The sequence below is a fragment of the Trematomus bernacchii genome, unplaced genomic scaffold (assembly GCF_902827165.1).
Source record: "Trematomus bernacchii unplaced genomic scaffold, fTreBer1.1, whole genome shotgun sequence".
Lineage (NCBI taxonomy): Eukaryota > Metazoa > Chordata > Actinopteri > Perciformes > Nototheniidae > Trematomus > Trematomus bernacchii.
The window spans coordinates 4,368,302-4,393,816 of record NW_022987720.1 but is presented as its reverse complement, the minus strand read 5'-3'; the positions used below and the strand labels follow the sequence as shown (position 1 = coordinate 4,393,816).

The 25,515-nt window shown below is 42.0% G+C and overlaps 1 protein-coding gene across 4 annotated transcripts in view; it reads left to right on the top strand.

Annotated features, from left to right (window-relative positions):
* The first annotated feature begins 10,129 nt into the window (after positions 1 to 10,129).
* Positions 10,130 to 25,515, top strand: part of stxbp5a (syntaxin binding protein 5a (tomosyn)) — an 88,085-nt gene continuing 72,699 nt past the window's right edge. For 3 of the 4 annotated variants that reach the window (XM_034143720.1, XM_034143718.1, XM_034143717.1), the window contains exons 1-2: positions 10,130 to 10,700; positions 12,763 to 12,860. In XM_034143720.1, the coding sequence (XP_033999611.1) occupies positions 10,563 to 10,700; positions 12,763 to 12,860 (236 nt within the window). In that variant the 5' untranslated portion in view covers positions 10,130 to 10,562. The remainder of the gene's footprint in view (positions 10,701 to 12,762; positions 12,861 to 25,515) is intronic. The other variant, XM_034143721.1, reaches the window with a different exon arrangement.

The following is a 25,515-nucleotide window of genomic DNA, read 5'->3' as shown; positions in this document are numbered from 1 at the left end:
AACATATTCTCATAGCACATATTGATACCTTTTATCTTTCATTTAGAACTTGTATTAACACTGTTCACCTACAAAAGTGTTTTTTTATAGTTTTCGTTCATTTGTTATCATAATATGAGCAATGCTTTACATTCTAAATAAAGACAAAAAATGCATTTGGCTTTCTGCATTTTTTTTATAGCACTGAGAATGTCAAGCAATCTCACTTGCAATTCACTGCTTTGACTTTTTGCTGATTGTATTCTGCAAATCTTTTGTTTTCTTGAAGGTCACTGTATTGATTGTTTGAGTTGAGACATGATGGATACAGCCAACCTCCTGCTAGCTGAGTGCTGATTGATTGGTTAATTGATATGTTCCTGCTGATAGAAGCCCACAAGAGTCCATTCCAAGGCAAAGTGTTTTATATGGAAAATGCAACATAGGAAGGTGAGCATTGATTTCCATAATCCCCAAGGTTGAAGTGAATATATTTCAGATGGAGAGTCTTCTGATGTGCATAACTGTTGATCAATCAAGTGTTTCTTTGTCGATTGAATGTCATATAGTGAAGTAAATGCCCTTTATCTTAGCTTAGTATTTGAAAAAGTATCTAGTTGGTCTCCATCCCACAGAGTCAGCTGACCAGCTGAGGAATGGGAAGTTAAATTGGAAATGAAAGGGAAGAGGGTGCCATCTAGTGGCTGTCGACGTTAATAGATTTTCATTACTGCACTATGCTGTTTTCATGCTTGACAATAATGAATAGTTCAATTTCGTGCTGCTGTATGAAGGAAATTATTATACTGCGGTTTGTTCGTGTGTAAGAGTGTGTGTGTCTGTGTGTGTATATGTATGTGTGTGTGTGTGCACAAGATAAAGGGTTGAGAGGTATTAGTTGTGCCTGCTTGTATGTGTGTGCATGTGCAAAGTCATCCTGCAGTAATCCACTCTGTTATAAAACTTTTGTACCGTGCTGCTGACAATTTGTTCATTGAAATCCTTTTCTTGTAGAAAAGGATTCCCCCTTGCTATGTTATTGAACTTAAATTATGATTATACAACATATGAATTACATCCTATTTGGACTTGTAAAAAGATGCTGTAGACACAAGGAAAAATGTACAGTATTTTGATTATTTGTGGGAATACCTGCACATACATTTATACTTTGAACACAATGTCTTTATTGCTTCTGCTCATGCAAGATGTGTGTAATAAATAACACATTATCATTGTAAGGCCTCATCCAGCAGATCACTATTTCAACGCTTGTACCTGCATGACAGAGCTAATCCTGAAAGCCTTCCCTCTTGACTCTGCACTGTTCTCTCACCCAGTCCTCCCCATCTAAAACATCAGCTCTGATTTGCTGTTTTCCTTACCCCTAAACCCGCCCTCCTCTGTGCGAGGTATAGTGTTTGGGTGTATAGTGTCGCACCATTAGAGAGAGAGAAAGAGAGAGAGAGAGAGAGAGAGATCAACCTACACTGTAATTGGCACTGACGTGTGTGTATTAACGGAGAGGCTGTATGTTAATTGGCAGCTGTTGGCTGGTAGTTTGATCCAAATATGTTGTGAGCAACGGGGAACTAGTGTAACCTTGAAAACAGGGGGACAATCAGCCTGTGTGTGTGTGTGATTGTGTGTGCATTTGACTTCCCACAAGTAGCAAGAAAATATTTGATTCTTAAATGGACCCACACTGAGGGATGATGAAATGAAGTGAAAGTAGATAGGGTACACATTTCCCGAGCGATGTGGAGACTGCGGTGGCTCTTTAATTTACTTTCCATTTAGTGAGGTAATAATTCAAGAATGCCTTAATCAATTTATTTGCTGTTACTTTTGTGAATGACAAAAAGGGCATTTCAACTTGCAGGAACTGACTGTGTATTAATGGTTTCTCTCTCCGTCTCTATGGCAACAACTTTGTATGCATTGATCTCTTTCATTGAGCTTTGAGCATGTGGTTCAGTATCAGGGGGTCACAGTTGTCATCGAGTTCATTGCGTCTCCTACTTTTAATTACCTGTACGTTATCATTAATTTGTTTACCACTAGACAATTAAGCCTGAACTGCATCAATGCAGTAGATCAGTTAGCGACAGGACCTGTTAGTGTGTTGCTGCATCATGAAGACAGACAGACTCCAGGAGTTCACTGGCCTGGCCATGGGAATTAAAACTCATAGTTTGAGTGTGTGGGTAACAAAATATATTAAAATCTTAATAAGTAAGTGTTGGAGGTGTTAATAGTTTTTTTTAACCATGAGCCAGGCTAGCGTCCTCCCACTGCTTTTTATGCTAAGCTAGGCTAATCACGTTCTGGCTGTTGCTTCATATTGATATGAGAGTGGTATTGATCCCCTCATCTAATTATTTTAGCAAGTAGGCATATTATTCAAAATGTAGAATTATTTCTGCATTATGCACAACCCAGTGATTTTTTTATTCCATAAAAAAGTCAATGTGTAAATCTGTAATGTCTGCAAAGAATATGCAGCGCCCTTCAACTCTTCAAGAACCTTATGCTCAGTGAGCTCTTTTTGCCTTTTCGTTCACCTTTCTCTGGCTTGCCCAGGCTCATGCATTCCCCACGCATCAATAATACACACATACACACACCCAGACATAAACAGCTGGCACGGGGTTGATACAGGGTCCTTTGGCTTATTGGCTCAACATGCTGCAGCATTGTCACGTTGCCTTTTCTCTCTTCCTCTGGGACTGAATGTCTTTAGAGGTTCGTCCTCAGTACCTGCTACGCTGATAAAAGACAGGAGAGAAAGACTTTGAGAGAAAAAAGCCTGTGCTTGTGTAGCTCAGACAATGGAGCAAAGGCCAAGTCTAGCAGTGAAGGGGAAAAGGTGAGGGCTCACAGATTGACGTCCAGGCTGTACTGCAGTAATACGAAACCCCTAATGCACACGGAACCCCAGACTTGCAGACACAGAAATGCTGACCTGGTTGCTGCCTCACTCTTGTAACCTAACTAATTTGCTCCCCTGCCTCACCTTGCTCTGGCTACACTCCCTCTTTACCCTTTTTTTGGCCCAGCCTCCAGAACACCACCACTCTCTTCAGCCAACACGGCAGCTCTGCAGACACCGGGGGTGATGTGAAGATCAAATAATGAGTCTGGAGAACTTCACGAACTTCAACACTTCACTTTTAAAGGTGCAGAGCGAATAAATCACTGAACACAATGTCATCATCACCATAGAAAAACAGTACCTGTCATCAGATTTAGGTGACAAGAGACTTATAGCGTGAGAAATCCTGTGTAAGAATGTGTCCTATTGTAACTTATACAGATAGGCCTTCTAATTGTATCTTCCTCATTTCCCTATGGTTTTCACTTATCAACTACAAGATCCTCCCTGGACTACCAGTTAATACTTTGTAAAGATAAGCCAATGCCTATTTGAAGGTCAAACCCAATCAATATTTAAGCAGGGCTGAGACTGAATCCCATGTATAGATAAAAGTCTTTGGTCCAGCTCTATGTACATTTAAAGATTTGACAGTGACAGCAGAAATAGGCTGCTTTGCGATTCAAAGCAGGGGCCTGGGTTGACAGCTCAGCATATCACTACACAACTTTTACAGTGAAGGGATCATGAGATTGTGTGTGCTGTGTGGGCACATTGCTACATGTGTGTGTGAATACATACTAGTCAATGCTTGTTTTTGCATCCGAGCTTCTGGGATATTTTAGTCCCAACTTCATCCCCTGACAGTTACACTAACAACTACTGATATCGGGGAACTGCTTTTGGTGGCCGCTGTGTGTTTGGAAGTTGCACATGTCCATAGTTATTATAGAAAAGCCGTCGTGGCTGTCAGGATGGAGCTGATGTAACGTCCTGTTCTGCCACAGCCTGTCCAAAGTGTTTATTTCAAAAGATCTTTGAATGGTGATTTAGACCGCCCCAGGTGCGGTTCAGTGTTTGTTTGTACCTGTATATGAGGAACACTTTTGTTTAGCACAGCACTAATCATGAATCATTTGATGTCACCGCTTCAAAGCAATACAGGGATCAAGGGTAATAGATAGATGGGAGGATACACACAATTTCCTTAAATAGCATCACAGCGACTGCTTAAATCACAACCTAATTGCCTCGTGTTGGAAATGATTGCATTAATTCAGCGGTGCAGACTCAGTTTACACAGCAGAGCTGGGAGGTGTCAGGTTTGCCAATAAAACAGGAGTCGAAGTTTCATCCCACTTTATTGGATTGTGCAATAGCCCCTGCCAATCACAGGGGATAATTGTTTGGCTTAATTTACCAACAGAGGCTTCAGAACGGGAAGAGTCAGCAGAAAGACGGATCACCGTCGCACAGCTGTAGTCTTAGAAGGCATATCATTTAACTTTCCTCAGAATCCACTTTTCAGTGCTAATTTCTGTAAACCATTGTGTACGGCTTCAGTTTCCTTTCATGTAATGATTCTTACCTGACAGACATTCACCTCTGCTGAGTGGACAGAAAGGGTTTGGTGAGGTGCCTGGTCATGATGAAGTGCTGATTTGATAAAGTGTGAATTGATTAGAGCTTTAACCAACAGGGGGTGGCTGTGCAAGGGAGTCATCGATAACCCGTCCTGTGCCTGCCATTGATTATTGCTATCTTAGAAAACAGGACAGCACACTACTCTCTTTCTCAAACTCACACACGCACACACACATCCCTTTGAGCCTAGTTTTATTTGTTTTTTAAAACCAAATAATGCTTGGGAAGGGATTTGTGATACTTCCCTGTTCCCTTCATACCAGTAAAATGATGGTATCCTTTCATTGACTGTATTGGATTACCCCTCTGCTCCCTCAGACAACTGGGCAGTTGCCGACTTGACCCTTTGACTCAGTGACATTGAACTGAGGACACAACAGTATTACCCTCCATGTCTCTCTCTTCGATTTCCGGATGACTGGTTTAAGTCAACTTAATTTTGGCAGCTCGCCGAGTTCTGCTTCTTTCTAAGAATCTTTCCTCCCAGAGGTCCTGTGTGTGTGTGTGTGTGTGTGTGTGTGTGTGTGTGTGTGTGTGTGTGTGTGTGTGTGTGTGTGTGTGTGTGTGTGTGTGTGTGTGTGTGTGTGTGTGTGTGTGTGTGTGTGTGTGTGTGTGTGTGAGAGTGTGTGCTGATGGTCAGCTTATCGCTTTGGTTGATTATTAGAATTGATACCAGCTGCGCTGCCCTGGGTAGAGACAAGCTGACATTGGGTCACGTTCATCCCTCGAGCAAACATGTCTGCAAATATACACACACACACACACACACACACACACACACACACACACACACACACACACACACACACACACACACACACACACACACACACACACACACACACACACACACTCATGCCACAAAATAAATGCAGTTTTAGTTATTTCTGGCTTGAAAGGGACGTTTGACCTTGAAAACTTGATCTAACAACATCTAAATGTTTTGATGGTAAAAATAGATATTGATAAGCTTCTCTCCTCTCACACATTTGTCAAAAATGAGGTTTGATGCCAGGACCATAAACACTGCTTGTATTGGACTCCAGTTTTTTGAAAATATTGTAATTTTCAATTTCTTCACCCTACATTTCCTCATGTCTTTTATCTTCCCATCAATATTTATAAGCTCCTCTGTAACCATAAGGACTGGTGAGAAGGAGGAGGGCAGAGGGTTATGCTGAGGGACATTTAAAGGTGTACCTGCATGTAAGCTTTGTAACCGTCCACATGCGACACATCTGCATGTGTGTTTGCAGGGGGATTGTTTGACATTGAAAACATCCTGCTATTTAACCAGGCAGAGACAATCAAGTGTTTCCTCAAGGGCATTGACTCATTAACTTGCAATCCCTCTGGGACGTGTGTGTTTATGTCTGTGTGTGTTTGTATCGTGCACATTGTGTAAGCTTTGTGTGATTCTTCTATGCTTCCTCTGTTCTGTGTTTGAATTCTTGTGACAAACATCTTGTGTGAGCATCTTCTGCTTGTTTCTTTTAATCACAAGCCCCAAGCACAACTGTGCGTGAGTTATATGTGTGATGATACAGTACTGGATGTCCTCTCACTTGTCAGCTAGTGCTATGCTGCGTTAACTCGCTGTATAAGGACACAGTGGCTGTGCTTTAAGCTTTAAACTCAGGTGTGCTATGATTCGCTTGATTAACTGCAGCTGTCAGTTAGGCGGAAGGTCCTTGTCCCTCCAGTCCTTCTGCATGACAGGCAGATGCCCTGACTCTCTGCGACCTGCCATTGTCGCCTGTGTCCTTTTTTTTTTTTTTACTTTCTTCAGACAGCACAGAGACTTGCTGCTGTAGGGTCACAAAGGGCTTAGTGTGATGCCGATGCACAGTGTGGCGCTGTGAGAGGCTCTGTCTTGAGTGTGTGAGAGACAAGGTCTATCCCTGTTAGGTCATCTGTAAGATTTTAAGTGGCCGAAATCCCCAAGAGGGAAATACTGTGTGTGGTTGTTGCGTATATGTGCATTGTTGTGAGAATTACCAAACCTCATTCATGTTGTGTAGTCGTGTTTAGTGATTTTCAAACAGTTGAGGAAAATCAGTAAAGATTCAAATGGGAATATAATGCAATTCTACTGCATTCTTACATAATCAGACAACATACAATCCTGCCGTAAAATCAGAGTGATGAGATGCATGTTTGTATATGAAGTATGTAGATGCATATTCACTTTCGATATGCAAACATCTGTGTAATGTATGCAAATGTGCATGGGTAGGTAGGCGTTTTCACTACACTTTCCAATCTTCTTATCATTAATACACTTTTGTGATCGAGTGTATTTGGTTTAACTGATTGACTGCTTGTAACAGGCTTTTGCCATTGCTTATATATATATAAATACTAATTTGAGCAAAGCCAGTGTGCATAATGCTGGTGCAGCAGCTGCTTGATACAGTCATAGTCAGTTGTCATAGTTAGTTGTAGCTGGCGCATCAACCCTCACCTCTGATTTGGGATTAGTACCAGATTAGTGCTCTGCTCACATGCATGACAGCTAATAGACTTTCTCAATGGGTTCAGTGTACATATTTCCCAGGGTTTTTGTGTTGAATAATAAAACACAGGTAATGGATGGGCTGCAGGGGCACAGTGTTGTAATTGATCTACTTACAGTTGTTGTTAGGAACAATGTTTTTGAATTTTGTAGAATATAGTTTCACTTGCAAGACGTTTGTAATCTTAAAAAAGCATCCGGAAGCACGACCTGATGTGGTTTACACCGTGGTCACAAGGCCGGTTCATAATTTGAACAAAAACAACCTAGTCTTTTACTATTCTTTGAATGTGTCGGATAATTTCAGTATCTCACCATACAGCCATTTTTGATGGTGTTTTAGTGTAAATTACCCCTCTTCTTTTTCCTCTGATGTTTGTTTGATAGTAACTTACTGTAATAGACATTTTAATCATAATATTTTTACATTGTTGTACTCCTGTTGCTAAAATGTTCAAGCTTCAAGAATAAAAAATGACCTCTGAAATCATCATACCGTAAGACCAAATATTGGTCAAGGAAACACATATAACCAGATCATGACTTTTAATTAGATTTGCACCTCTGCTAGACCAACCCCCTTTCTGTCGTATATTCTCTTTACACTTTGGCTATTTACCAAAAATAGAAAGAAAACACTAAAACAGGGCAGCCTCAGTGGAAATCCTTATCAAAGAGCACAAACACAGCAGTCAGACTCAGAATACAACACACACACATACACACAATGCAGCAGGATGAATGGCCACAACACAATGGTGCTAAATTAAATCACTGATGTCAGAGTTGCCGAAAGCCCTCCCTTCCAACATCACTCACTCACACACATGCAAGGATTGACTAATAAGAACCTCTTTGTTTGCCTGCGTAATGTATTCTGAAACAGGCAATATCAGTTGGGGTTGAAGGGTGCGTATGGTCAATTTCAGTTCATTATGCAAATCAGAATTGCAACAATTGTTCTTAAGCATCCATGGTACGATTACTGAATTAATAATCAGTTCCCTGGTCCTCTCTTTTTGTGCCCTTTTATTCAATAGCATGTTCATTTTCTTGATGCAAGTAACATTAGCTGTGTGTCAACAAAGGACTGCTTAGGTGGAAACACATATGAGCAAGCTCGAATAATCAGCATTGATTATTACAAATTGCACTTACATGTTGGACATAGAAATGCCCTTTTTTGGACTTTCCCCAGGTTGGGACGGGGTTGGCATCAGGTGTTGTTAGCAAGGGCGCTAACACAGCCATTACTTCCGCCGCTGCACCCCCTGCCCCTGCTGCCAGCAGAAACCTGTCGAAGACGAGCATGTTAGCAAACAGCCCAAACAGGTGGCAACGGCAGTGCCACTCAAGCGTGAGCGGCCTCAGCTGAGCTTGTCAAGGTTGGTACTTTCATCTGTGACCTTACAAACATACACCGCTGCCCTGAGGATCTGAAATCTACTCGCTTAAGCTCACTTGGGATTGTTTTGCCCTTTGGGGGCTTTACTGTGAACTTATGACCTGAGTTCAGTGCTGTGGCTGGCAGGGTAACAATGAATGTAAGGGTCTGCAGTAAGACAGGAAGTACAGAAATTATAGTAGGGTGTATGCATTATTGACACACTGTAAACATAGTAAAGCTATTAATCCTCAGACGTCCACCCGACTAGGCTTTGCCAAACTGCGGTGGTCTGGAGCTCAGCTCAGCAAGAGGCTATGTGAACCTTAGACAAGGTGCCAGTGCTTGACAGACAACGACGACTGCCAACGACACCATATGGCAATAGTGTCAGCAAGTCAGCATATCATTTGAATTGTGGGTGGAAACTGGAGCCCACAGAAGCAATCAATACAGATATAAGGACTGCAACATACAAACTTCTAACAGTTTTGCATTTGTACCCAGGGCCTTATTGCTGCAAGAAAACAGTGCCCTAAAACTGCACCACCATGCCATCTTTTCAAAATGTCCACTTAATGCCAAGTAATATAAAAGTGATTTTAGAGAAGAGACATGACTCAGCACATCTGCAAGATAGATTACTCCTTATTTTATTCTGTTTTGATTCAAGTGTTTTAGAGAATTAGCTTGACGTGTCTAAAATGGACGAATGCAAAACATGTCATATGGAGCCTACAGTATAAATGTATATTCCTACCCACTCTTACTGCCAGTTAAAAGGACAAACCAAGTCAGTGACTGCTCACCAGAACCATCTGTTTTGACCGTTACAGTATGTACAGCTCATTGTTAGGTGGCAGGGTTTTGATGCAAAAGATTATTGTCGTTTCCTTGGATGTGTGATGTGTTCAGGTCCTGTCAGGGGAAACACGGGAGGCCTTTCCCAAATGCATCCTGCCTGAGTAGCTCTTCACTATGAAGTGTTTCTCCTGCATGAAGTCACACTTGCAGCTGCAGAGGGTTCTTCTCCATATTAAGAGGAAGGCATGAATAACAGGTAAGCTGTGGGACTCCTCATGACGGAAACAGACATAACCATGGATACTGATAGATGCATTGCTTGCTCAGCTGTTGGCTTGTTTTATGCACTGTTTCCCTGCTTAAGTCCCTAAACAATAAAACCAGCTCAGAGTGCTATAAACACCCTACATCACATTTTGACACAAGTAAAAGTCGAGTCAAATGTAAAATGAATTCAGGGACAACATGGTGCTTATATTTCCCTTTTTTTGGTATCTCATCACATTTTCTTAGATTTTTCTCTGAGCCCATTATGACAAATATAGTGCATGGAAATGCAGCAGATTTATGCATGCTTCTCCAAAAGCCCAGTATGGAACAAAAAGCTTTTATTATCCACTTCCTCTATTCACTATTTGTGATGGCCTTTTAATATGTCGAACCTTCCACTCAAACACATAAACAGAGGCAGACTGGTGACCGTGTGGAAAGAATGGGACTGAGTACCCGTCTGTCTGCTCGTCTGTCTCCACAGACACTCACAGCGCCGCAGCATCCCAACATCACCAGGTGCAGTGGAGCAAAGCCTACTATAGTGTGCGTGCGAGAGAGAGGGGAGGGGGCGTTATCGCTGGGCGCAGATGAAAGGAGGAGAGAGAGAGAGAGAAGGAGAGAGAGGGAGGGGGCTGGCAAGGTGGCGGGATTTGTGTTGAAGCTTGTACTCTGTCAGACATGCGCAAGAGCGTCAGCAGCAGCAGCAGCACCAACACCACCGCTGCGCTGCGTTTCCGCCTTGGCTGAGCGGCGCACACAGCCGAGAGGGGAGGGGAGGGAAGCCGAGAAGAAGAGCCACCGAGACGCAGTGGGGCACAGCACGGACTGCGAGCAAATCACACCGACGCACCGACATCCCAGCAGCCGAATTTGAACGTCAAGAAGCGACCTGTGCGCTGCGCGCCGAAGCCTTCCAGCATGGAGACTGCGTTAAAAAAAGAGCACTAAAATGTGAGATTTACAGAGGAAATCAGAAGAGAGAGAGAGAGAGAGCGAGCGAGCCAGTGTGTGTGAGAGAGAGAGAGCGAAAGTGGCTATCCCCTTTATCTTTTGCGGGTGATCTCAATTCTGTGCGCTGCAGTCTGAAAATGAAGAAGTTCAACATCAGGAAGGTGCTGGACGGCTTGAAAGAGGTTTCCTCCTCCACCCCGTCTGTCCAAGTGGGGCCACAGGAGAACCATCTGATCCAGGAGACCCTCCAGTCCGACCACTTCCAGCTCTGCAAGGTGGGCGAGCCTGATGGTTTTATTATAATGATGGTTTCATACCAGTTAGCCCGTTTGGCATGCATATTTTGAGAACAATAATATTCAGTTTGTAGCCTGCTGCGCGTATCCCATCATAGGATACAGCAGGTGCAAGTGAGATCCACTCAATTAATTAATCAATCAGCTTCGATTATTGCTCTTTAGTCTAAACTACAAAGAGCATATACTGATTGCATGTTAACTAGCATTTTGCCATTAATCCCGTTTAGAAATAGAATAATTCAATTGCTATGTGCTTGTCCAAGCCATGGTACGTAGCCTGCAACGTACCAACAATGCGCATACTGTATGGCGAATGCGCTCTGACGATAGGACAATAAACCTTAGTAAATTCCTGAATGGATTCATCTATTGGTCCTGTAATGCACGCGGATAATTCTCAAGCACTATATATTTTCATTATGTAAATACAGCCCATCATTCTGTGAAAATACCATCGTGTGCTGTATGTGTGCTTGGCATGAACTGTCATATCGAGGGGTTGGGCCAAACTGATTCCCTCTTGCATAATCTGCTGGGTTTGGATTAGCAAAACGGTGGTTTTCTGGTTAATGTGTATGCATGTTACTGTGTGTCATCCTCTCGTTTTCTTTTATTCGCAGTGTCTCTTCATCCCCTTCTTACCCCCACCTCTCTCCTCTCACACCCCTCTCTCCCATGCCCCCCCCCCATACACACACTCACTTCTATACCCCCAGCTCATTGATCCATTGGGCACTGATGGCGCCTGATGTTAGTGGGGGCCTGTGTTTGAAGAATACAATTTACATACACACATGCTATATTTCCCCATGTGTTATTGATTTTCCCCACATGCACAATCGTACCTGGCCTGTGTGTGGATACGTTTTTATAGGTTTTTTGTTATATTAGGGAATTGTAGGTCTCAATGGCTTTCTTATGCTGTTGTTTTTCTTATGGGAGATGACATTTAAAACACCTGTTCTGTAAACTACCATAGTCCATTGGCCTTGATAGGCTTTATCCTATTTTACATGGCAGAGTTTTTGTGTACATCCAGAACTCAGCGTCATGGAAGAATAATGTGATCTTTGACCTTGTATTTTATAAAGACACAACCATCCAAACACCAACATAAGCTCAGTCAAGGGAGGTTAAACCTTTTACAACTGCAATCATCTCAACATTTGTGAAAAGTATAACATTAGAGTGCCCGAAGAAATAACTAGGACACATAATCTAGAGTCAAGTCAACACACCCCAGGGCTTAGGGGATATTGTGTTTGGAAAAGACTAGCTCAGAGATTGGAGGTTTGATAGACACTGATCCACAGCTTGGCTTCTGATGGAAGTCTCTTTTAAACAACACTCCATCATCCCTCCTGCACCTTGGATGTCTGTCTGGACAGAAACCCTCTGTAATGTTTCTCTGCGGAGTAGGCAGGTGTCTCTGCTGCACGAGTGCTTCTTATGTAACATCCTTTAGCCTTCTGCCGCTAAGCAAACAAATCCAACAGCCCACCACCAGCTGACTGATGCCATAAAGCTTCAGTCACACACACAAACATATACAAGGTGGACAAAAAAACAGAAACACCGTATGATACGATTCACTTCAATGAAAGGCCCTGCAAAATATCAAAACCAAGCGCTCCTTATTGGCATGTTTCCTGTCTTTATTTCCAGACTTCAGTGTCATCACGACTTCATCCGGGAGGCAGTGAGAGAAGGAAAACTAGATAAAAAGGGTGAAATAGAAGAGAAGAAATCTCAAAATAGGCCCATGATTATAAAAGGATCCTAAATAGCGAAGGAAAATACCAGCTATCATGAAAAACAGGAACAGTGCATAGAAAGAACATTTGTTCCTATTTAATTGTATGCCTTCCCATTCCAATTTCAAGCTTTATATTTCTGCTTCATAACACTTATTACATCCATCTGGGACATTTGTTTACCAAAATCATTTGCGTGATATCCTTTGACAAAACAACACCCCTACTGTGAAATGCAAATTGATAACACGTTCTCTTTTTTCATCTTTTTGCACTTCTCTCAGACTGTCCGTCATGGCTTCCCCTACCAGCCGTCGTCCATGGCTTTCGACCCCGTGCAGAAGATACTGGCCATCGGCACCCAGAGTGGGGCTCTCAGATTGTATCCTTTCACTTATCATTGTCAATGGTATAACCTACGGTGGCCTGTGGCAGTCCCGTTTGGTTCCCTGCATCCATGGAAGGCAGCAGGTAAGTGAACTGATGTTTGATCTGTCAGATGCTGATGTATATTGGTTTGGTAAGATAATGCTTAAACCATAGACCAAGTAGTAGCTTGAATCAGCATCCCTTGAATCCCATATTTTAGCTTCTTTTACTGAAGAAATGTCTTTGAGTAATCCACATTTAAACACATAGTCAAGTATGTGCTGCAATTAATCTGAAGAAGCAATGGCTTGAGGTAGTTTGCGTCATCTTCCTTGCAATATGAGGACATTTACACAAACAGGGACAACAGCTTGTGGTGAAAAGGCACCCCGGGGAGTCGTATAGCTTCAGAGAGCGCCTGCAAGCTTGCATGTGTCAGGCTGCTTTTACAGGTCCTCCATGTGTTCTCATGCCTGTCCGACAACCTTTGCCAGCTCATTACGGTGTGATGAAGAGCTGTCCACCTGGCTGTCCCTTGTTCCCACCTGCTGGCAGCTATTGCTGTGACTCAGTACCTGCACTGGAGATGTGAGGATACAAACAGAGAAACTCACAGGTAGAGGAGAGTGAGAATTGAGTCCACAGAGCCACCAGTGTTCAGTCCATGCACTTTTAGTATGTTTTCTGAGTGAGGGAGACTGAAGAGATAACGATGGATCACTTTTTTTGTGGAGATGATGTTCCTAAAGATTTGCTGCCGCTCTGCTTTGGATAAAGACATTATGTTAGTGGTACACATGTATTAGAAGATTGGAGATTAAATCCCTCCTCTGGTAGAAGTATTATCTTAGGGCTGATAGAGGAATTGGTGAAAAAGCTTAATGGGGCTTATGTCTTGCTGGCTGGTACATTACTACTCTGAGCTCCAGCCTGCGTAAACTCTGTATAAGAAGGAAGCTTCACTTGTGATGTAGAAGAAGCCTCTGACCAATCAGCTTGGACATCAGAACACTATCCGGATTTTGGCTGAAATGATCTTGTCAGATTGTTCCTTCTGGCTGAAACGGGTCACTTTGAAATTGAATAAACAGATGAATCTCTTGTGTTTGAGTGATGTGGATCAGATAGTCTTATCAGAGTCACATGAAGGTGAATTGGGAGTCATCCATCTATTCTTCTGTTCTCTTTCTTCCTCTCGTTTGCTGTTTAGTCAGCCCTGCCTCTTTATCTGATGACGATGATACCAGCATGGCATACTGTAGATGAAGGGGGCGTAGTTGAGATTTCACAACACATTTTTCTTACATTGCTATGCTGCTGCATGTGGGTTTTTCTGATGTATTTTAGTATAACAGCTTGCATGTTTTGTGAGAGACATCCTTGGACTCCTGCGCTGATACACATCTATGTCCTGGAGGTCATTATTTTGGCAACTCGCGGCTATCAGTGTCCCTGCGTGTTTGTGTGTATGTGTGTTTGAGTGCCTGGCTGGCCTGCCAGGACATTTGGCTGCACCCCTCTCCCATGGAGGATTACAGGAAGTGGCAGATCAAGGGCCTCAGCCTGGCAGCGTGGCAGAGGACTGAGAATTACAGCAGGAACAGGAGGTGTGTGTGTGGATGTCTGAATCCTCCGAGGGGACGGCTGATCCCTCTAGCCATAAAGCCAATCACTTCTGTGATCCCCCAAAACTGTGCGGTGTTTGATGCTGGCCGCTGACGCTGCTGCTGCTTCCACTGTCCAGCTGGGAGGATGACAATGTCCCTTTGGTATTTTCTGGTGGAGGGGAAGAGGGTAGTAGAGGAAGATGTTGGTGGAGAAAGAGGATAGAGGAGAGGGAATAGATTGGAAAGAGTGAGAGAGGCAGGCTATCCCCCTGTTTCAAGATCTAATGCCCGAGAATAGAATCCTTATTGATCTGTGTGTGGTAATGCACTGAGACAGATACAGTATGCCCAAGTGCACACAGTGCTGTCAATTGTTTTCTGTACAATTTCTTAGCAGAGAAAATAAGTTGTGAGCATTTGGAAAACAGGTTTCGCTGTGCAAGCAGTGCAGGGATATTAGCTATTCATCAGATTAGCAGTGTAGTTTAAAAAATAAGCAGAATCGCTGTGTTCGAAAATGCTGAATTATAAAAGCCTCTTTTGGTTTAGAGTGTTTAGACAAGGTGTTTTTGAGGAGCAGAACTGCAAAAAAGGGAACCTTCTTTATTTCATTTATTTCTTGACCACACTGAACTACATTTGTTGCACTGATGCCACATATCACTGTATCTAATATGGCTCAAACCCAACACATTTGGCCAGTACTTAAATAGCATTTCTGTTAAACAACACCAGTAGAAGGTTGTTGACACACAGCATTGACATCATAAATCCAGTGACAGCTCACAAAAAAGGTGGGGCTAATTGAACATAATGACCCACATCCGCTTATCAACAAAGTGAGGATATAATGAACTCTCATCAAAGCTATAGATAATGTTGTTAATATTGATCAGCCTCTGGACAGATTAGGCAGTATGTTTGGGTTAATGGCATCTTTCTGAGGGGAAATCATTGTATAATTGTAAAATTAAAGAAAAGTCTCTGCCACAATAAATAAAAATAAAATAGGGGGAATTATAAACAGTTATTAACCCGTTAGGCTGGGTATTCAAAAAACATTGCCATAAGATAAGTTCATTATCTTATGGCAATGTTTTTTAAATTTTCCAACAATACCCAGATATTTCCAATTTAACTTTTTCAGTCTTTGGACAGAATAAATCAAGGACATAAACAAGACCTTTTTTTCAATAGAAAAAACTCACCACCCTCGATAATTGAAAGTTATACTCTGCTGATCCAGTTTGTTTGTTAAAGGCAAGCCTAATGTGGGTGGAAATCGCAAACTTTCCCAGAGCACTGTGAAATGAGAGATTCTGTCACTCTGACAGAAAACAAGGGGCAGGGGCCTTATTGGATGTTTTTGTCAGCTTACCGCCATCAACCGAGAGACATTTGTATTTGTACAGATTTGTGTTTGTGTGTGTGTGTGTTGCTGGGTGGTCTGCAGCTGTGTGTGTAACAATGTGGCGGCTCATCTCTGCGGAGAGGCGGCTCTTTACTGGTGGTGGCCAGGAGAGATGGCAGCACTATAACTCAGAGACTCCCTGTGAGCCGGCAATTGATCAAATTGTCACTCCATGCTCTGGCAGATTATCTCATCGGCAGACGCAGGACATCATAGGACTCACAAATACAAATGGGGGCACAAACACACACAGTCACACACTTATCAGACATTTGGAGGTGGCAGAGGTAACACACACATTTCTGCTCTCAAAAACATGCACATACACAGCATGTGATGTGACATGATTTATACCAATGTTAGTGGATGTGCACAAGCAAATACTGACATACACTGGGGGCAAACGTTTGCACATGCAGGCGGACAGTGGTTCACATATGTTTGCAGAGAAAACTTTTGTTCCTACGCATTCAAAAACACACACACACACACACACACACACACACAGGCTTTGCAGTAACTGCTGAGACGGGCAGTGGCTCTGTGCAGCATTTGGTTGTAGCACAGATTGACTATGACATATCTCCATCATTAATCTTCCCTCTGATTCACTCAGAAAGTCTGCTGCCCTCCCAGCTTTGTCTCCAGTCAGAGGAGAAGCTCACTGAGAATCAGTTCTCTGACTGGTCTTCTGAATGGGAATCCTTTTAAAGTGTTGAAATAGAAATTGTAGCTCAGCACTAGATGTTAGAAATTCATCGGTACAGTATGTACAAATGAAAGTGCGAGATTATATCTTACAATCTCTGCACAGCGCTTCACAGTGTGTGTGCATGCATATTTCCCTTTGTTAACAAACTTTGATGGGAATTTCAATGTATGTTAGAAATCCCTTAAGGATTACAATGTGATGTAAGCTCTTGTTTCACACGGTAGTTCACATATGCCTCTTACAGAACACTGACTGCATTTCATGTATATATCTGTGTGATTATGGTAATGGTTTTTGATTGTAATCAGCGATTACAAAGAGGCTTTTTATCTGCATGTATTCAGCATCTACAGAGACAGAGGGATAGCAAATGGTAAAAAAGCGTTTGCTCCCTTTCCAGATTATTGCTTAAAGAGTGTGGGAGCTTCTTTTCAGGTCACAGATCATTTGTGTATTCATTTATTCTTCTATCTGTTTTGTTGCATCTTTATTTTCCTTCTCATTTTTGCTCTGTCCTCATTGGGGTTGACAGTTTCGAGCTAACTCTTCTAGATGGCTCTCCATAGTGCAGACTAGGCCTGAGGTTGTGTGTTTGTGTCTGTGTTCTGTTATGCAATGTGCTGGAGCTTGACGCGGCAAAGATGAGGCTGACTGAAACGGCAACAGTCTCATCAGAGGAGTTGAACTGCTTCTTCAGCCACTGTGTTACACACCGCATGTTGTATGTGTTACACGTGTGATCAATACGCTTACCATTTACAAGTAGCAATGTTGCATCTCTGCCCGTGGTGATTTCTAGGAACTCATTACTGTCTTCCCTGAGTCAGTGGTTGGCGGTTTAGCTAGCAGCAGCATATGGAGGATGAAGAGTGGGAAAGAAGAGAGGTCTCGAACAAAATCGACTCGGATTAGAATCTTATCCTAGTTGACCTCATTTTAGTTTTCACACAGTTCGGAGAGAAAAAGACGAGATAATGGAAATGAAAGTCATCTAATGGCGTCTGATGAAAAAGTTTAATGGCGCGTGCATTTGAAGAGCTTCTGGTGGAGTTGGAAGAGTCGACTTGTGTTTGCCAGATGGCATTTAAAAAAAATGGTTAAAAGTAGAGTCCGTGGTGAGGTCACCAGGGAGCTGCGAGATGTGGCTTTCATGTCAGTTCAGTGCACATCAACTTTACACCATAACTGGAACACAGTATGTGCGTGCGGGCCTGTTCCCTGTATTGAAGTACTCTTAATCAAAGACCCCTTGTGTACCGGGTTTCATCTTTCATGCCCTCCAAAAAGCACTCAGCTTCCTCTGTTCTATCGGTTCTTAGAAATGGAAAAACAAATTGTGCTGCATCAGAGCCACAACAATATAGCTCCTGTCTCTCTCTGTCCAATATCCTGACAGTGTGTCCTGCTTAAGCCCTTTAGCCCTGACAAGCCCAGAATAGGATGCAGGTTTAGGATGATTAAAGTTTTGCTGCCATTTTGCTTCACTTCAATAATTTAGTGTACATTCAACTTCGGCTTTTACTCCTCTTGCTCCTTGTCGTTTATCTGTTCCTGCTCCTGTCTTGACAGAAGTTTCAGTCATGCGTGAGAATGTCTGCATGTTCAAGAGAGACGGAGGACTTTGAAGGTTAGTTATGTTAACAGTTAACACTTCACTAATGAAAACATATACCCACAAAACCCATCCATGCGCACATACACGGAGCATTTTCATTCTCCAGTGAGTCATCACAAATCAGGAAGCCATGTGATATTTTTCAATGTTATTAGAGGACAACAAATGTTGATAACCTGGAGAAAGCTTGGGCTGTTGGGGATGAATACTGAAGTCTGTAACATTGTGTGATTTTGTTTATTAAGGCTCAGAGGGTTCCTCAACAAGTTCATGGTTCTGCATACAAAAATAATAGAAAGCAAGCTTTAGAGTAGTGTTTGTGTGTGTGGACATGCGTGTTGCTGCCTGAGAGGTTACCAACCGGCGCACTAATTATTCCCAACAGACGGCAGGCAACGCTTGAACGGCTCATCGTAAACACACAGTGGGTCATGTGGGCTGGAGAGAATAAATGGGTTCAGATCTGTACACATGCACTCAGAGGAGGAGGGGGGGTGGGGTGTAGCTACTGTACTGGCTGATGGTCAGCTGATTGCTTATGGACGAGTCTAGCTACAATGTTTTCACCAGGCTAATTATATAGCGTGCGCTGCTCTGGGATTGCTTGTCATAATGTTTTGAAGCGCTAATTAGATGGCATTATGTGAAAGTAAACACAAAATATCTAAGAATCACTTTCAAACTTGACATCAAACCTGATGATGGGTGCTGCAGTTCTGTAGGCATCGTTTGTCTTGCAGATAAAAGTAGTTGAGAACTGTTAGACTTTGAAAGGCAGTGTTCAACTTGGCAGCGCAGATTAGGAAATTAGTCCAATCTGCTTGTGACAGATGATGGTGACACAACCATCTCCAGCTGTGATTGGCAGCCGAATTTAAATGAGTTTCCATGAAAATGGCTCCAGAGTATATTTATATATTTTTACAGATTATAACAACTTGGATCTTATTTTCATAGATTCGGCCATCAAACTTATTTGTTATAATAACTCAATGTTATTTGATGCAATCTTAGCACTTAGTGACATTGCTAAAAAGAAGTCTGACAGGGTAAGGAACCAGAGCAGTCTATGAAAAAGTCAAAAAAGCAAAAGTATGCCAAAAGTTGCTTATTGTTGACAGACAGAATTGTTGACATTATTTTCAGGCATCACATAAATGGCTTGGCTAGCTATGTAAGAAGATTGCATCGACACATTTTGACTGAAAAGCTTTGACTTGGCTTTTTGTTTCTTTAACAGTTGTAGGACTGAGCTTAAAGCTATCTGACAATATAGGGATGTCCCGATCACCTTTTTTTGCTCCCGATCCGATTCCGATCATTTGATTTTGACAATCTGCCGATACCGATTTTTCCCGATCCGATCTTTATGCAATGCATTAAGAGAAAAAAAAGGTAACAGATAACGGCTGGTCATCCAACGCGATGAATCTTGGCTGTTATTTTTTGGGCCTTTTCACTGTTCTGGGGCAGTTTCTCTTTCCTTTTAAAAGTCTCTGAAAGTGTTGGTTGTTTCAGTGCCGTTACCTGAGTGGCCGCTGTGTACTCGTCATGTTGTTGTTGGGGTTTGTTTCTCAGGTGGCGTATTAGATTGGTCGTGTTGAACGTAGCTCTGTTCTTTCCACCACGCGGAACCTCCGCCTTGCAAACATTGCATCTGGCTGTTACACTGCCTTCGCTTTAAATTTTATAATACTTCCAAACTCCTGACATTTTCTCTGTCCCGACTCCCGAGGCACCAGCTGAACGTAGCCTCTCGTTAGCTTACTGCTACTATTAGACACTGCGCCCTGCCCACTCTGTTGCCAGATTTGAGAGAAATAAGCAACCAGAGGCCTGTACTACGAAGCTGGTTCAACTTAACCTGGATATGTTGGAGTTAGCCGGTTGGCGTAATCCAAAACATACGCGCTGGCGCTAAGCTGTACTACGACGCTGGATATCAAGTGGATCGCTCAAGCCGCCGTGTCCTATCTAGTTAGGTGCGCGTTCACATGAAAGGGGTGGTATTTGGAGCATTCGACCAATCTCAAACACGGAGAAGCGTACTGACAGCGCAGCGTCATACTTCCTGAATGAAAAGTGAACTTTAATATTAGTCAAATATGAGGAAGTTAAACTTTAAACATCCATGACTTAAACACTTTACCCAGGATAAAAGCCACATAGCTGCACCTGCAAGGTGAATACAGCTGGTAAAAGAAAAAGTGTTTGAATGCGTACATTAACAGGTTTATGATATCACTGCCCCGTCCAAGACACGAGTGGATCTGACTTTAATTACATTTGACTCGAGTGTTTCGTCAACTTAATGTGTTGCTTAAAATAATACTTCTGCATACAGTATGTGACACTGTGAGTGTTGCACGGCCAGATACGGCTCAAGAAGCTGACTCAAATAAGGAAATATATGATACATTATGATGTGATATGATATGAATGATAATGGGACACATCTACGTCTGCACTCACAGTGCCGCGGACTGTACTTAATGTTACTCTGATCCGGTTACTTATGTCGTGGCAGATATTTAAGTAAGCTTTCTTAACGCTAATGTTATAATAGTCAGATTGCTCTGAAGATGGGAGGGGATATTCTATTAATTTTCATGTTCACACAGTCAGTTGATTTTGGCCGGACGTCTTTCCTGCAACGGCAGTTTTTCTGTATTTCCTCTATCCTGTAATATGACTTGATCGCTTTAAACTCCGCACACGGAGCTCTGATTGGTCAGCAGGCAATGCTTTCACTGAGTTGATCTCTTAGCCTGCCACCTAACCTGCTCCGGAGCAGGTTTGCCGCTCAGCATAAGTTACCATGGAAATCTAGCCTGCTAAAAAGAGAACCAGCGTCGTAGGACCGGAAAGCCCGAGATTTCCCTGAATTTAGCCGGCTAAGCGAAAATCCAGCTTCGTAGTACAGGCCTCAGGTCTATGAAAACAAGCCCAAAAGAAGCAACACATACATGATGTTGTGTAATTTTAAACCAAAACTAAGGCCTCAGGATGACTTCAAGACGTGAACATGGTCATGTTTGTTTTGTAACATTAAATAAAATAATAAAAATATTTGATAAAAAAAAAAAAAAATTCCCGATCCCCGATTTTTTTCTCCCGATTCCGATCTTTTGAAAATCACGTGATCGGCTCCGATCCCCGATCACGTGATCGGATCGGGACATCTCTAAATATGGCTTTATTGATGCCATGGTTATAACCTGTGTGATAATATGACTGTTTCTTTCTGATGATGGGGAGGATTCTACAACTAATCCGTGAGTTTATCCTCATGTCATAATTTCTTGTGTAGTGTTCTTGAAATCAACATTGTTGCACCCCTCGACCTTGCAGACGGTGACAACCAGGAACACACAGTGCTGTCAGCTGGCTGTGATTTACGACGAGGATTTACTTCACTCAACTGCTTTTTCAGCACTGCTGGGGTCACTTGTGTGCACCATGCACCTGCTGTATTGATTTGCACTCATATTAGTCCTGGTCAATAGGATTCTCTAACGTACCAGCAAAGGCTTTGACCACTGCACAGTCTCCATACCACAGAGGTCTCTCATCATCAAGACTCACGTTTCCAAAGTAAATGAGCATGTGCACTGTATTAGATTGGTTTGGTGTCAGTGAGCACAGCATCTGACTCAGGATCTATGGCATGTGCACTGTACATCAGCACATGGTAACACTATACTTCCTATTGATTTTAAATTGTGGTTCATTTGTAAGTCTGAGGCTTTCATTATCATGATACACTTTGGGGAAATCTCCAAGGCTTAAAAGCTCGCTAAAATTATATTAACAGCTATTTATTTCCAGCTGAAACAAATGATCCAGGTTGCCCTTTGTCTATAAATAAGACAGTGTAGTTGTTGTCTTGCCCTGAGCAGATTACCGCATGTTCTGATGGCTCTCTCCTGTCCAGTTATGTAAATATCACTTCATCATGCACGCTGTAAATCTCAGCGTCTCAGTGAAATGTCGCTGTCATTGATCAAATCATAAATGACAGCGACAGAGAACTCACCGCATGAGATTAATTTAAATGCGTTTGGGGGTTGAATGAGAGTGGGATGTCTTTGAATCACCTTCAGTATCTGGTCCATAAGCATGCGTTCGTCTCCAGATCTGGGACTGAAGCTTTCTGTGTTTTATGCTGTCTAGAAAATAAATTGATATACAAAGTAAGAAGGTTGATTTATGTATGAAAACGGAATAACTGTGTCCGTTTATTCTCAAGGTGACCTATACCTAACTTAAAGGCTTTTTTGCTTGACTGCAGGAAAATACTACATTTGATTAGTTAAAAGAAAGGAAATATCTTTTCAAGTGGTGTTTTTCCGTTGTTGTTAGTTTAGCTATTAACATTAGTTGATGGCTGACACTTGGGGTTTTTGCTTGAGGTGTGGAAGTGTGACAGGGTCGGGTCTATCCGTTTGGCAGAGTCTCTAAAGAGCTTGTACAGGGACTGGCTTTTCGAATGCAGTGAAGCACAAAGATTTTGTCATCTCGCTTTTTCTCACTACCCTTCATGCGACCTCCAGGTCTCTGCAGGGCCAAACCGTGAAACGACTGTGAAGCATTCCTCCCTCCTCTATTCTTTCTCTTACTAATCTACCGTTGTACCCCATGCTGATATAAAATAATTTTTTTTTAATTCACATTCCCAGGGATATAGTTGTTTAGTTGTTTTATGATTGCAGGATTTTTCTAATGGGATTTCCTTATTCTCTGTGCTCCTGGTCCCCCTGCTGATTCTCTGCAGCTCATTACTTTTGTGGAGCTGCTGTAGGTAATCTTCCACTCTATCTCAGGAGGCTCTGCTCCCTCCCCATTTTAATGTTTTATAAGTTTTTCTATCAATTGTTTTTGTAACCTTCCCCTCTCCCAGGGGCCTCATCCTAATGCAAAGGCATATGTTACATTAGGCTATGTGTGTTTTAATGTTAGCCACATGCACTTCATGCCCAAACAATGATAAATAAATGATAATGAATTAGCAAACATGATCTTTTATATAACACATAGAGCAGGGGTATTAATATGACCCTCATCTTTGTATGATAAAGCATCACAGAGGGTTTTTTTTGTTGTTCTAAATGCACAAATGTATGCAGTGAGGTGTGCCAATGTCTAATCAGATCATCTAGGCTATACATGTAGGGGTACTTATAGTGCAGCTGTTAGGATGTGAATCATGATGCTCTCAGTAGATACGGTGAGCATAATGAATTGAGCAATGGCTGCATATCCATGAGCATACTGCTTACTGCTTACTGCATGCTGCTTGAAGAGATAACAGCAAACCCACATTGGCTTTTGAAGCTGACTCCTCCCATTGGCTAGCTTTTTGCCATCTCATTTAATCATGTTTTGTTCTCTTACCTCTGTTTGAATACTGCCTTCTCTACAAAGTATATTCTTCTTATTCCTAAGATCCTGTCTGGATACATTTTAGGGCAATTTTACTTACTGTTTTACTTGAAAGAATATTTCTGTTAGAATAGTAACATTTCTTATTCAACATATTGTCAAACCACACCTAACCATTCCTGTAAATGCAACAATGAAGAGGTCACTATTGCCAAAATTAAATAAAAAAATAAACTTAATTTAGGTCTGTTTCAACCTAAAAAAACTCAATAACAAATAATACCATACTTTAAATAATATTCAAACTGGTGTCCATACTACAGGTTTATATTTGTTAATTGATCTGGTTTTTAAATATGGTTTCAAAGCTATTAAGTGTGTTACAGATTTTCAATTCCTTTTCAAAATGGTTCCACAAATCAAACCTGAATCATGTACATCGAACAAGTGCAACAGGCCCTTTCTGAGCTGCTGTATGTTTGCAGTAAAACAGAGACTGTTCTGGTTTGAATGCGTACAGACGACAAACCATGAGCACCTAATGGCCATGGGCTGTGTAAATGGTTGGTTATGACCTTACTAAAATCTAGGCACTCTGTCACTGTCTGCTAGCTTCTCTACACACACACACACACACACACACACACACACACACACACACACACACACACACACTTAGATGAATCTGGACACAAAGAGACACACACACACACACTTAGATGAATCTGGACACAAAGAGACACACACACACACACACTTAGATGAATCTGGACACAAAGAGACACACACACACACACACACTTAGATGAATCTGGACACAAAGAGACACACACACACACACTTAGATGAATCTGGACACAAAGAGACACACATGGATGAGGAAAGAGAGAGAGGTTCCCAAGATACCAGACCTTGAAGAATTGCCTGTCACCGTGTGTGTGTATGTGTTTGTTTGTGTGTACCAAGGCCCTTACAGACAGAGACAGAGCTGTATGTGATTTCACCTGCATACATACAGTGGTTCTATATTTATTTGCACTCGGAAAGGTTCCAACAAAGCAAACCATCTGCTTTGACAGAAACGCACATTTTTCCATTGTTTAAAAGTGTAAGTCCCAGACGTACTGTAGAATTACACAATTGGAGTCTGACTGTTCTATTTCATGCTTTTTACCTTCTTCGCTAAAGGCTCATTTCTACATACTCAACTAAACCAACTCCAGCTGGAGAGTATTAGTGTCTCTGTCAGCTGTACTGTAGCTAACAAGCTTACACTGCCACTATGGCCATGTAGGAGAGTGTTGCTTATGGGCATGTTATGGTATCCACAGTATAACTACATATTTTACATGCTACTTTTTGAACTGCAATTCATTATCTGATGAAGAGACAAGGACTGCCTCTTTGCAGCACATACTGCAGTCCTTGTTGCACAATAAATGTCAGCTACTGTTTACGTGTGTACACCAAAAAAAAAGGCTAAGGTGCTTATGATATTTACCTTAAGATAATATTTGGCACAGTCACATAAATATTTGTCACCCAGGTGGAAAAAGCTCTGAGATAGCATTTAAAAAGTAATCAAACACTGCCCTTCAGCCTGACCCCGCCCAAGTCCAGTCCGACCTTTTCTTACAGATCTTTAATACGATGTTATTGAACTGGGTCAAGTCATCTTTTGTTTAAAATCTGTTACATTACCAAACCAGACGATGGCATTTAGAGTTTTCACCAACATTGCTGAAATGACTAACATATGGTCAAATTCTTTATCTATGCTTTGTATAAAAACAGCTCCAAACCCACTTGAGATCAACTACTCTTGAAAGCTAATACAGTATAGTCTAAACTATTATATAAACGTTAGATCACATGGCTACTTGCATGTTCTATGTGTTGGTCGCAGTGTTAAAACCACTGAGGATCAACCAACTCTGCCAT